The sequence below is a fragment of the Pyxicephalus adspersus genome, chromosome 1, assembly GCF_032062135.1.
Source record: "Pyxicephalus adspersus chromosome 1, UCB_Pads_2.0, whole genome shotgun sequence".
NCBI classification, from domain to species: Eukaryota; Metazoa; Chordata; class Amphibia; order Anura; family Pyxicephalidae; genus Pyxicephalus; species Pyxicephalus adspersus.
Genome location: NC_092858.1, coordinates 45,965,793 through 45,978,560, shown reverse-complemented (window position 1 = coordinate 45,978,560; position 12,768 = coordinate 45,965,793). Strand labels below are relative to the sequence as shown.

At 36.4% G+C, this 12,768-nt stretch overlaps 1 protein-coding gene across 1 annotated transcript in view; it reads left to right on the top strand.

Annotated features, from left to right (window-relative positions):
- The window catches only part of RB1 (RB transcriptional corepressor 1), a gene marked incomplete in the record, with an annotated part of 82,369 nt that overhangs the window by 58,624 nt on the left and 10,977 nt on the right, over nt 1-12,768 (top strand). The window contains 6 exon segments of the mRNA XM_072409727.1: nt 7,998-8,119; nt 8,937-9,073; nt 10,302-10,447; nt 11,613-11,717; nt 11,929-12,042; nt 12,376-12,536. Coding sequence (XP_072265828.1) covers nt 7,998-8,119; nt 8,937-9,073; nt 10,302-10,447; nt 11,613-11,717; nt 11,929-12,042; nt 12,376-12,536 — 785 coding nt within the window.

The window sequence follows — 12,768 nt, the reverse complement described above, 5'->3', positions numbered from 1 at the left end:
TAACTGTGGTCTGTGAACTACAAACCCCACTATATTATCGAGATGTGGGCGACAACACAGCGTAGCTACAGAACAGTAAATGAGCGTTGTCACGCTAGTGAAGGGTGTGTAATACTGAAAGGATTACCAGGTAAAGGGGAGGGGGCCTGGTAAAGAGAAAAATATAAAGGATTTCTGTGTGATTTAGATACTTTAAAGAATGCTGCAAAACATACACATATAATGTATTTAGACATATACAATATAATACAATATAATGCGTTTATGTACATATGGAAGCCCTAATATGGGGGGGTTTATCTGTCAAGCTGTATCTGTATCTGTGGAATGTGTGAGGTTTTTCCTTTCGTAGATTGCTCAGTTTGTAGACCCAAATATCAGCTTTTCCAGAAAGTCTGCTAATGAGCACCCTTTTTTAGCTGAGCGTATGAAAAACCCTTTAAGCTTGTTGTTCAAATCCTTGTTTTCCAGTGTGGCGTGACTGTGTGGACTGATAATATAACCCAAGGTCTGTGCTGTTGTGAAACATCAAAATGAGGTTTTATGTCTGAAAACAATAGCAGAGAACGAGCTTTATGACTTCATGAAATTATGGGAAGATACATTTATGAGTCACTTAATCTCTTAATAAATCTACAAAGCACAACACATTTCTTGTAGTAACTTCTGCAAATGGATACATTCTATAAACTTTCCTAAGAGCTCTGTTGCAACAACTTCTTTTTTTGCTTTTTGAAAACCAAGAACTCATTGTAGTTAACACGCAATTTACAACTTCTTGAGACCACAATGATGTTAGGAAAACTGGAGTTTTCCAGAAGCATTCAATAGTTTTTTGACAGGCATTTGCTGAAGAGATTGGAAGTCTGTGGAAATGGTTCAAGCTGCTGACCTCCCTGAGGCGTTGCATGAAGTGTCTGAAAAACCTTACTGCTTTCAAACACCTGCAAAGGAAAGGATTTCAATCCTCCCTTTGTTTCAGTGATAACCAGGGTTTGTGGTGGTTGAGAACTGATTGAGGTGATTTGCAGCATTACCACTGTCTACAAAAATCCTGGTCTGAAAATACCTATAAACTAGAGAGGGTAGTCTGGGCTGAGAGGTTTGTTCTGGGTCAGAATTAGAAACCATATTCTATCCATAAGACCAAGAGGTTTGAAAGGCCAGAAAAACTGGCAAAGTGACTTCTGGGAGCCTCTGTGTTAAACTGTAGCTATAGGTCAAACTTTTTGTTTTGGTTTTGGATAGACTTGGGAAAGGATAGGATCACCTGACAGGTTTTCCTGCTATCCTAGGGCACTGTAAGAGAAACAATGGACCTGATTTATTAATGCTGTCCAAGACTGGAGAGGATACACTTTCATTGATGGGTTATCCAGCAAATCTGGAATGGATGTCTTTAAAGTGATTTGCAATTTGTTAGCAATTTTTTTCAATACTGGACCAGATCCAGTCCAAGTTTGCAGGATTATTTAACTTCACTGATGAAAATATATTCTCTCCATTCTTTAATAAATCAGGCCCAGTAAGTAATACAACATTTGCAACAGGGAAATGGCTAATGATTCAAAAAGACAAGATTTATTCTTCTACTACTCAAGTTCAAAAAATCTCATACAGCAGTAGATTCTGACCGAGGTTCTAAGGATTTTCCACCTAATCCTAAAAATATAAATAAAATGGGTATGTATACACTTCAATGCTCCAAATATGTTGTAAACTTTTCAGTGGTTTGCTTTGAGTCAAAGAAATGAAGTGTTTTCATTGAGACTCCCCCATTGAACTTTATTTATGTACTGGTAAAAACTTCAATTAATAATGTCAAACAATAGATCTAAATACTCGCTTCCTCAGCCCTCAAGGCATCTTTTTGCCTCGTGTAATGTGTCTGTGCCAAAGCCACAGTGTAGTAATTCATGGACACCGATCATAATTTTAATAGCATAGCACAGGCAGGACTTTAAAATTTGACTAATGGTTTTATCACTATTGAGTAAATCATATTCTTTAGCTCTACCTGCAGTTTTGGTTTTGCAGTATGCACTACCTAAATGGTTATCTGTAATGCCTAGCAGCTCCGAGGTTTTAATTTCATTTTCTACTAGAAGCAGTTCTCGAGAGTTTGTATGTACTCGCTTTTTGTTTTTTGTTGTTTTTCCTCCCACAACCCAAAGACATACTGGTAAGATGAGTGGTTTCCACCCACACTAACCCCAATGTGTTAGTGTTTGTGTCTTTTGGCATTAGTCATGGATGTAGTAAGTTATTTCTGACTGTATGTGATCTGAGCAAGTCTTGTGACAAAACTGTTGTCTGGATGAGTTTCCTGCTGATTGTGGCTGGAGACAGATATGTTTTGACATAAAGCAGCACACCTTATAAGTAGCAAGGGATAAGAGGCATCTGGATCATTTCCTGCTGAACTACTGAATAGTTTAGCATATACAGTATATGTAGTACAGATAACCCAGCTATCACTTCTTAAGCACTTGGCATCATCTGCCTTTTTTAAGAAACCACTTCTTCAATTGGTATGTATACATTATTTAGATAAGGTGGTGCAAAAACAAGACTTTTTGTTGTTTCCCTAATGTAAGTTGCACACAGCATTGGCACCACCATAACTACATTTCAGTATGTTGTCTATATAAAGCTAATTACCCATCAGCTTATTTGTTTAATTTATTCATGATTGGTTACTGTGGCATTGTCTGAAATGTTTTATTTCAGTTTCTTTGCTATCAGTATTGCTGGTCACATTTTCTATATTTTTTGCTCACTTTTTAATTTAGATTTTTACAGCCTTGTTTGCAGGAATAGGTTTTAGGCATAGCAGTAAAGCTAGGTACACACGTGCAATAATTGTTAGAAAACAAACAACTTACAACAGATCAATGATTATTCATGATTATTTACACAAATATAATCCACCAATAATGTACACACACTAGATATTATCGTTTGCACGATGCAGGAAGTGACGTGTACTAGAGAAAGTGTACTGCAGAACCATCCACGATCACTGAACGGCCGTAAACACAATAGATAGTGAACGATCGTTGCCCAAACAGATCCAGCAGGATGGTCATTCGTTTCCAGTGACATTCCTCATTCATTGGCGTTGTTGGCCTGTTGTTTTGCACTTTTTATTGTTAATGATCATCAAACGATCATTTGTTAATTGTTCGTTTCCAACGACAATTGATGCACGTCTGTAGGTAGCCTGAGCTTCATTCTGGTGGCTTTGTGTAAGCGGTAATGATATCATTAAGCCTGCGCTGGCTGAAAAAAGCAATTGTTTGGCTCTCTGTCCCTCAATTTTCAGGCTGCAACTCTAGGTTTCTAGCAAGTCATACAATGGGAGATTGCAGGGGTGTGTGTCAGATATATACAACTAAAAATTGTAAAGGCACCAGGATTTATTTAATTGCATCATCTTTAAGATGACGTCTCTGTACAGGAAGTGAATGGGGCCCCTGGATGATGCCTGAAGTTGGCCCACCCTTCTGAAGAGATTTGCAAATGAATGTGTTGTTGGGAAAATTACTGCAATCTCTGTGAGATGTAATAAATACCTGGAAGGGTTACAATAACACATTTATTTTCATAAATACAGCTTTTCATTTAGCAGTTATTCCACTAAGAGTGATAATTATGCCTATTATGTCTCAGTGTATATTGAGCTGACTACACACTTTAGACAAAGTTGCTAAATAGAAAATTGTGAGAATGTATAAAATACCATCATGAAAATATGATCAGTAGTTCACTTTTATAAAATACACATCAGAACATTACAGTAAGCATCTGGGGTTTCTCTTTTTATAAATTATTTAACAAACATTTTTTACTTGTGGGTTAGTCAGACTAAAAGCTCAGCATTCTTGGGAAGATTTTGTAATATGTGGTGTTAGACTTCCCTATACTTGAATATTTCCTATAGTTTACATTTGTATGGACATCTAAAGAGCTCTAGAAATCTTTACCCAGTGTTCTTCCCAGACCATTTTAGTTGGACACACCACCCAGTTTTTTTTAGTAACTACACGGTTGGCTCTTGAATCAGACATCTGGGGTATTATACAGAGGTAATTGAAAATGGGACATACTAGGGGAGTGGGCATTAGAAAGTTATTACAAAGTATATATGACGAACACTAAATTTGTCAAGCATTGTCTGGCCCACTTTTTACCACCCTCCTACAGCTTCATCCCAGCTAAAAAAAAAATCTACAGAGAGCACTGAGGATCTAATATACTATACAGACACATCAGAAAACTTAATTTAAAATTTTGCAGCACCTCTAAACGTCTGCCCTGTTATCCTTATTAGCTGCACCAATATTTGTTTTTCACTTACTGGTGGGGAGAATTGTGGACTCTATTAAGCTCCCCTATTCAGATCGAAATGGTTATGGTGCACATTCAGGGCCACTTTAATACCTTGTTAATACATTTTATAAACAGTATGTGGAGCTACTGTATTTATATACAGAAGGTTGCTCCTTTTTATTTGCTTTTTACATCATTTACAGTTTGGTGTGTGGAAAGTTAGTAAACCATTAAACATGTGTGGCTTTTGTCTAATTTCTGATTAATTTCAATATTCTGTGTTTGGCAGTGTTATAGAAACATTTTATTTTACAAATCTTTGCATTTTCAGTAATCTGTACTTAAATATCTAATTTATTGGAGCTTTTCTGGAGAAATCAAGACACCACATCACCTGCAACCTGGTCAAAGAACTGCCCAGTATATAGCCTGGTCTTTCTAATATTATTATTGGGTTCAATTTATATTATATGGAATCATTACTTCAATGACAATACTATGACATCACTTCAAACATTTTCTGGTTGGAATCTTTCTTGTCAGTGTGTTTCAAAGCAGTAACTGATTCCCACCAGGGAATGTCAGATTGCCTTTTTTATAAATAGATCCCAATTTTTAACATTTTATAAAACTCTGTAGGATCACTGATGGGGTAATGCTATGGAATTGTATTTAGATTGGCCATGTATGCATGTGGCAACAAGGGACATCTTTACCAAATATGGAGTCTGAACCATGTGGCAGCAATGCCTGTGTTTGACTTTAGACGCTATTCAGATTCCACTGGCCGTCAATGTAGATGTGTCCATGACATGTAGTTTTAGTTGTTAAATGGTCAAAGAGATTTAAATAAAGGTGAAAGTGAAAGCACTTGTAGGAAGTTGTTGTTTTATGGCTTTGTTGTTTATTGCATGACAGCTTTGTAATGTCATCATACAGGGAAAGTACAGCAATATATGTAATAAAGCAATGGTTTTGAAAAAGGAAAGTTAACTGGTTGCAAAAGCCAAGAAAATCCAGAAGTCGTCTTTTGAATGTAATCACATTTACCTGGCACTGATGGAAGTCTCTAAACATTTCTGTTATTTTTATGTGTGCATACTTTCATCTAAAATGCTTTGTCTGATAAAGTTATACTTATAAAGGTATACTTAATGAAAGATGAATTGACTGGAAGGTCATTGTTGTCCTGTACCTGGAAGCATTAATTACTTTCCAAGTCCAGTTATTTCCTGGAATCTATAAAAAGAAAATTTTGCACCAGAGTGTCCTGTTGTGTTGTTCCCTTATAAAGAAATAACCAGTAAAAGTAGGCCGCACACATTTACTATCATCTTTGTCTGTAACTCCCACACTGATTAAATAACATTTGAAAAAAACTACTATTTACGGTCTTGTACGATAATTCTCATAGTTCTGATAATTCTGAAGGTTTCCTGGAACCACAAGCTGCTCTTGTCTTTACTGTTTGCTCAGTTACTAATGCCAGCAGCCAAAATTGTAAGCATACCATCGGGTGACTATCGCTCATCCTGGCAAAACTCAATGAGCAGTAGGTGCTGGCTTGGAGAACATTTAAGCTTGTTTTGGGTGGATAAAAATCCTCTGCAGTGGTAGGCCTTAAGCAGAACCATCTCTACAGATTACAGATCTATGATGACACTTGAAAATTCTGCTATAAAGATCCTGTTAATGTGAAAATCCCCAACAGGTGAAATACATTAAAATAGCCTAATATTTAACTCATCTGAGGAGACACCAGGACATTATTCATGACAAAACAGAACTGGGGAAAAACCGGGCTAACATAAAGGCTTATGTTAAAAATATAATGGAAGACAGAGGAAATAAAATACCCAGATTAGTTATACAATAGAGGATCAGAAATCCACGATTTTTTGTTTCAAAGAGTTTGTGGGAATTTAAAGAACAATGTCTAGTCCAGGCAATACTAATGTTCAGTGCTTCTCTGCCTGTCAGTTTTTGGGAAACCGCTTTCACAGTTCTCTAATTTTGCTGCCTTTTTGTCTGTTAAATAAAAGTATGGCCATTATCACCTTGGGACAGAAAGAGGGTTAGTGGACCAGTGACCAAGTGAAAATAAAAGATACAAACTGGGAAAAAAACAAATTCTGTATGCTACAGTATATTACAGTTTAGTTCTTGGGTTGCAATGCACTTTGAGTACAGAGTACATGTATGTCTTTGCCTTGTTTTGCTAAGTTTTTCTATTTGCAGTAAAAGTTCATATTTGTGACCCTTAATTTCTTGTTCTGAAGTTAGCACTCTTGTTATCTATTTATTTTTACTATTTCAGCCTTTCTGCTATTGTTTCAACTATACCAGGAAATTAATCTGTTTTGTTTTCAACCTAAATGTGTTGGCTTGAATGAAGGATTTTTTGTCATATCTGTATCCTGTATCTATTTATTTTTTTAGTACCAGCTTCTTTTTAACTTTTTGTGCCAGTCTGTGCACACAGTACTCTGTCCATGCACTGTCAAAACCTGGATATCTTGTTTAAAGACTGGGCATTTCACCGTTGAAGATGAGCCCCGCAATGGGCGCCCCCAACCTCAACTGACCTGGCAATCTGCGATGCTGTCCATGAGCTGATTATTGAGGACTGGTGAATATCCGCAAAAAAGATAGCCCAGATACTTGATATCTCATGGGAGTGTGTTGGGTTTGTTATCACCACTATCCTATACATGCGCAAGCTTTCAGTGAAGTGGGTGCCGAAATGTTTGAACAGTGATCAGAAGAAGGAACCAGTTGAAGCATCCAAAGCCGTTTTGGCCCATTTTGAAGCTGCACAAGACTTTTTGGCTAGGTTAGTGACTGAGGATGAAACCTGGCTCCACATCTATGATCTTGAAACCAAGGAACAGTCAAAGGAATGGCGCCACAGCGGCGTTTGTTTTCTGGGACAAAGACTGTATTCTGTTGGTGGACTACCTACCTCAGGGCTCTAGTATTACCGAACAGCATTATGCTAACCTCCTGGACCAACTGAAGGAGGCAATTAGGATGAAACTCCGTGGAAAGTTGTCCAAATGGATCCTTTTTGTGCAGGATAATGCACCAACGTTGTGGCTGCCAAATTGAACACCCTGGGTTTCCAATTGGTCTACCATCCCCTCTACTCACCTGTCCTGGCCCCTTCGGACTATTATCTGTTACTGAATTCGAAGAAACACCTGAAGGGGCAAAGTTTTGAGGACATTTCTGACGTCAAAGATCCTTATGAGAGCTGTTTTGCGGTCCAACCAAAGGACTTTTAATTGAACGGTCTAGAAAAGCTGCAACTACGCTGTACGAAGTGCATCAGTCTCGGGGGGAAGTTGTAGAATAAATGTGTTATTTCATAACTCTGGCTCTCTCTTCTTTAAGGTCAAAGCCAGGAACTTCTCAGCACCCCCTCGTATGTAAGCCACAAAATAGCAGATTTCATCAGAATCTTCTCTCACTGTCACAACTTTGTCTAACTAACTTGGTTTGCCAAAAAGTTTTTTGCTTTTTTTCTTGGTTCAAATGAACCTAAATATGCCAGGTATTCATTTCCAAGGTCATACCTTTGAAAGGCTGTGGTTTTCTACTCATGTATTTTTACAGAGTATATAATGGTATGTGTTTATTAATGCAAACATTGTCATTTGTTCTAGGGTTCTCCTCTGTTTGATTTGATTAAACTTGCAAGGGAACGTGAAATATCAGTTGATCACACAGATATGGCCAGTGCAGCACAACAACCACCATCACAAAACAACCCAACAGCTGCAGATCTGTAAGTCTACAAACAAATATCCAATGTTATAGTGTTGATTATTCACCCACCTATTAAATCAAACCATAACCTAAAGCTGAATTCAAGACTGATATTAACAGAACATTCATTAAAAATCATTACATTGAACTACCTTAGATAACTGAATATGAATGTATATCAACCCCCTGTAATTCTCTGAATAGCGGTACTTAGTGGGGAAGGGATTGCTTGTCAAATAGTCTCTGTTTTCCTCAGCGCAGCAACACTAAAACTAAAGATCTAAATTATTGCACTTATGGAATCAGTGTAGACATGGCATGTGTAATATGCAGCACAGATGTGTGCAGTGAGAAGTAAATATATGTGTTGTATCCAGCTTAATCACTGCTAATTTTTTGGTCTGTGGTCATTAGTATTGCTAATAAATTTCTAAAAAATCATTCACAAGCTGACAAAATATAGTCCGCCATTCTCTCCCTTTTTTTCACCCAACCAATTTGTATATGCAGTGTCTTTGCAGGATAGCAGTGTTTTCTCAGCATTACATGACCTGTCACATGACATGAGTTGATGTTCCAACAGAAAATTGCATTGTTGGCACATGCAGCAGAGGTTTGAGGCAATCTTCATGATACATTTATGGCATATTTCATTCATTGAATATGTATTGAACTTGCTGCACACCAGTGGGATGAAAGTTGGCCAAACCTTTAAATTGAGTTTAGAGTTAGGACGTTCTGTCCAGTCTCTGTTTATGTATGCAAGGCAACCAGTCATTAAATCTACATGGTATTTTGCAAGCACCATATGTAATATGTGTATGCTCTCATTTTAGCTACCTGTCACCTTCAAGAAGCACACAGCAGGGTACTGCAGCTAATGCATCTACCACATCTAGTACAAATGGACAGAGCCCTGCTCCACCAAAGTCACAGCAAAAATTTACCTCACTGTCATTTTTTTACAAAAAAGGTAAGTCGGTGTCTGCCAAGCTCTGTGGACAATTATATCATACAGAATCGTGGGTTGGCTTGTTCTTTTAAGTCAACGCTCATTCATAAAATTGTAACAGTTTTCCCATTGAGCTTTATATATTTCAAAAAGTGTGCCCAAATCAGACCAATTGTGTTCCCAATCCTACACATTTCACCATCATGTTAGGGGTACTTAAACATATTTGAACACTTAGGGCTATATTTTTAAAACAAGGAATCAGACATTCTCCTAAATATTCCCTTGTTGGAATCTTTCAGGTCCACGTGTTTCAAGGGAAGTAATTGATTCCTTTGAGGGAATGTCTAATGTTCCTTGTTTAATAAATAGAGCCTTTAATGTGAGTGTGTTAACAAACAATAACACAATTGGTGTCTGACTTGGAATGCCAGCCATTGTTTTAAGGGAAAAAAATGTTTTAAAAAAATTGATGCCCAGGGAACTAGCAAAGTCTAAATTAGTTATGACTGATCTCATATTTGGTTCCTTAATTTAAAAAAAATGTATGTATGCCCTAACAACCAACTCTTCATTTTTGCTTCATTTTTCAATACACCATGGAGTGCATTGCCATTTTGTCAGGTTTCCCTTGGCTCCATCCATCCTAAGAATTCAGAATATGAGGGTCTGTCCACTTCTTCCCAACCTGTTGTAGCTGAGCATGTGTAAATGTGGGGGAAAACGCTTTTTACACAAACCACAGCTACCACTAACTTTCCTTGAATGTAGAACATGATGAATACATACGGCCTATGACATTCTGGCTTAATGATGGAGCTGATTGACAGCCCTTCTTCCAGAACCTTACAGAGTATTGGTATTGTATATGTAGTCATTCAAAAGCTTTTGTTACTTTTCTGTATAACAACCTGTTAAAGCCTGTGTACTAATTTGAAATTCAATTTTACACATTTAAAATTCAGTATTCTAATTTATGAAAACAAGTGCCTTTTGAACCAAAGGATAATACTGAAGAAGCCTGGTAGGAGTTATGCCTATCCCTTTCTGATTTTTTTTTTACTAATACACACATGCTGGAGCTCCTCTATATAATCATATATACTTTATCTGCTGCTTTGTGTACTGTTAGAATGGTGTGCTACACCTGTTAGTATGTTAAACAAGGGGATATATTTATATGACATATACATATATTATCTATGTACATTGTATTGGTTGTTGACAAACTGCATTTTTTCCAATTTAGTGTACTTCTTGGCATATGTAAGGCTCAAAAGCCTATGTTCCAGTCTGTTGTCTGACCACCCTGAGCTGGAGCAAATCATCTGGACTCTCTTTCAGCACACTCTGCAGCATGAATATGAACTGATGAGGGACAGACACTTAGACCAGGTAATCAAGGACAGAAGTCATCATTTCTTATGTTAGCCAGGCACATATTTGTCTGTCACACTGCACATTTTTTTGACCTTATGACAGGATAAATATGTCTTTGATTGAAAAATCGTAGCCCTTAAGTGTGCATGATTTATGTTTGCTTCAACTGCTTAATATTTCATTTTTAGTTTATAAAAAAAATATATTTGTTTGTTATTGTTTTAGGCAAAATTATGGTTTTGTTTAAAGTAGCAATGGGTTTCATATCTGCTGGAGCGATTTGTCTTTTTTCCACTGATAGAAACCTGATAGCGACGCTGCAACCTTTTTCTAAGCTTTACAAAATTTTCAAAAGGGCACAATTTATAAAGAATTCACATAGTTATTTGTTCAGTAAAAGTTCTTCTAATATGGCTTTGTGCAATATTGTACCTGGAAGGAATAAAGTAGACATGGGAGAATGCACTGGGAATTGTAATAATAAATGTTTTATGTTATTGCAATATCAATGCAGGAGTAATAGCCTAAACTGCATATGCGCTGCTTCTTCTTTGGGCCAGCAAGAAATGAATATTAAGAATGGTAATGGTACAAGGCATGTGGACATTTACGGAGATACACAACAGGGTGTGCTGTTATTGTTTGGTGGGAAAGCCCCAAGATCTTATAATAATGGCTGGATGGCCTAATCTGGTCCCAGCTACCAGTCTTGCAATTCAGTATTTAGTTACAGACAATCATCTATTGTGTCTTTATAAAATATATATATATATATATATATATTTTTTTTTTTTATAATATATTTTTTAGGTAAGCCTTACTGCCTATTAGGGCCAATTCACACCATAATATGCACTCATGTGTGCATAACACACGTGCAGTGTTTATCCCTAACTTGTATGTTGTTAAATTATGCATTGTGCCTTTTATTCATCACAGTGTACAGTGCATTGGTATAAACTGAAAATTCAGGACATTATGGTCAATTCAGGCAAATGGTCTTACTCTGATCTTGACTTGGGACTGCCTTGTGTTAAGCAGGCCAAAGCTACTGGTGTAACTTGACCCTTACAGTCCTATTCATGATTGTCTAGTTTGTCTTTTTAGTTTAGTAGGAATTGTTATAAGAAAAAAAATGCTAAGTGTATTCATTTCTGCTTTTTTTTTTTCTTTCTGGAAGATCATGATGTGCTCTATGTATGGCATTTGTAAGGCAAAGAACATTGATCTCCGCTTCAAAACCATTGTTACGGCATACAAGCAGCTTACAAACACAAACCAAGAGGTAAAATATTTTTGGTTACATTTTTGCATTTGCAGCACATCTACTTAACAAAGACTTAGCAATGCTGGTTGTTTTTTTTTTTTTATTGCCAGATCAGCTCAGTTGTCCATGCTACTACAAACCTTTAGGTTTAATAAACTATAAATAATTAAGGCACAACCTATTTAAAATGTACTTTTTTTTGTATTACAAAATTTGTTTTATTTTACAGACGTTCAAACATGTTTTGATCAGAGAAGGAAAGCATGACTCTATTATCGTATTCTACAACTTGGTCTTTATGCAGAAATTAAAAAGTAATATCTTGCAATATGCTTCAACAAGGGTGAGAATTTTTTATTGATAATATTACTATAATGGTAAATGAACCTTTGATTTGCAACAGTGTGAGCTGTATACCCCTGCAAGTATCCAATGGAGATGTTTATATATATATATATATATATATATATATATATATATATATATATATATATTCATATTCTCTACACTGTTTGTATGGTGGATTATCAGAAAAGCTGTTTAATCTTAAGTATATATAATAGTCTGAACAGATCAGTTTAACACTTTTATTTTTTTTATTTTGACATATTATACAATCCTCCAATATTATGTGTTTTGGTGTTGTAACTTTTATTTTCTCTGTTTTTATTTTTAGCCTCCTACCTTGTCACCAATTCCTCAATTACCACGAAGCCCTTATAAAGTTGCAAACTCTCCATTAAGAGTTCCTGGAAATATTTATGTCTCCCCTTTAAAAAGCCCATACAAGTCATCAGATGGACTTCTTTCACCAACAAAAATGACACCAAGGACTAGGTGTGTTGTAATTCAAACACCCTGTATACTGGGTCATATGCTTATGCTTGTGTGCTTGTCGACATTATTAACATTCTGACATGAAACTTAAAAGTATTTTTTTAACTATTATCTGGTGCCCCAAGATTATTAGTGGTCAAAACATACCTATGGGTATAGCTGTAGTGTCACAAGCAAATGGCTTATTTCTGTTGCACATATTTTTCTTGAGATTTTGAAAAGATACACAAAT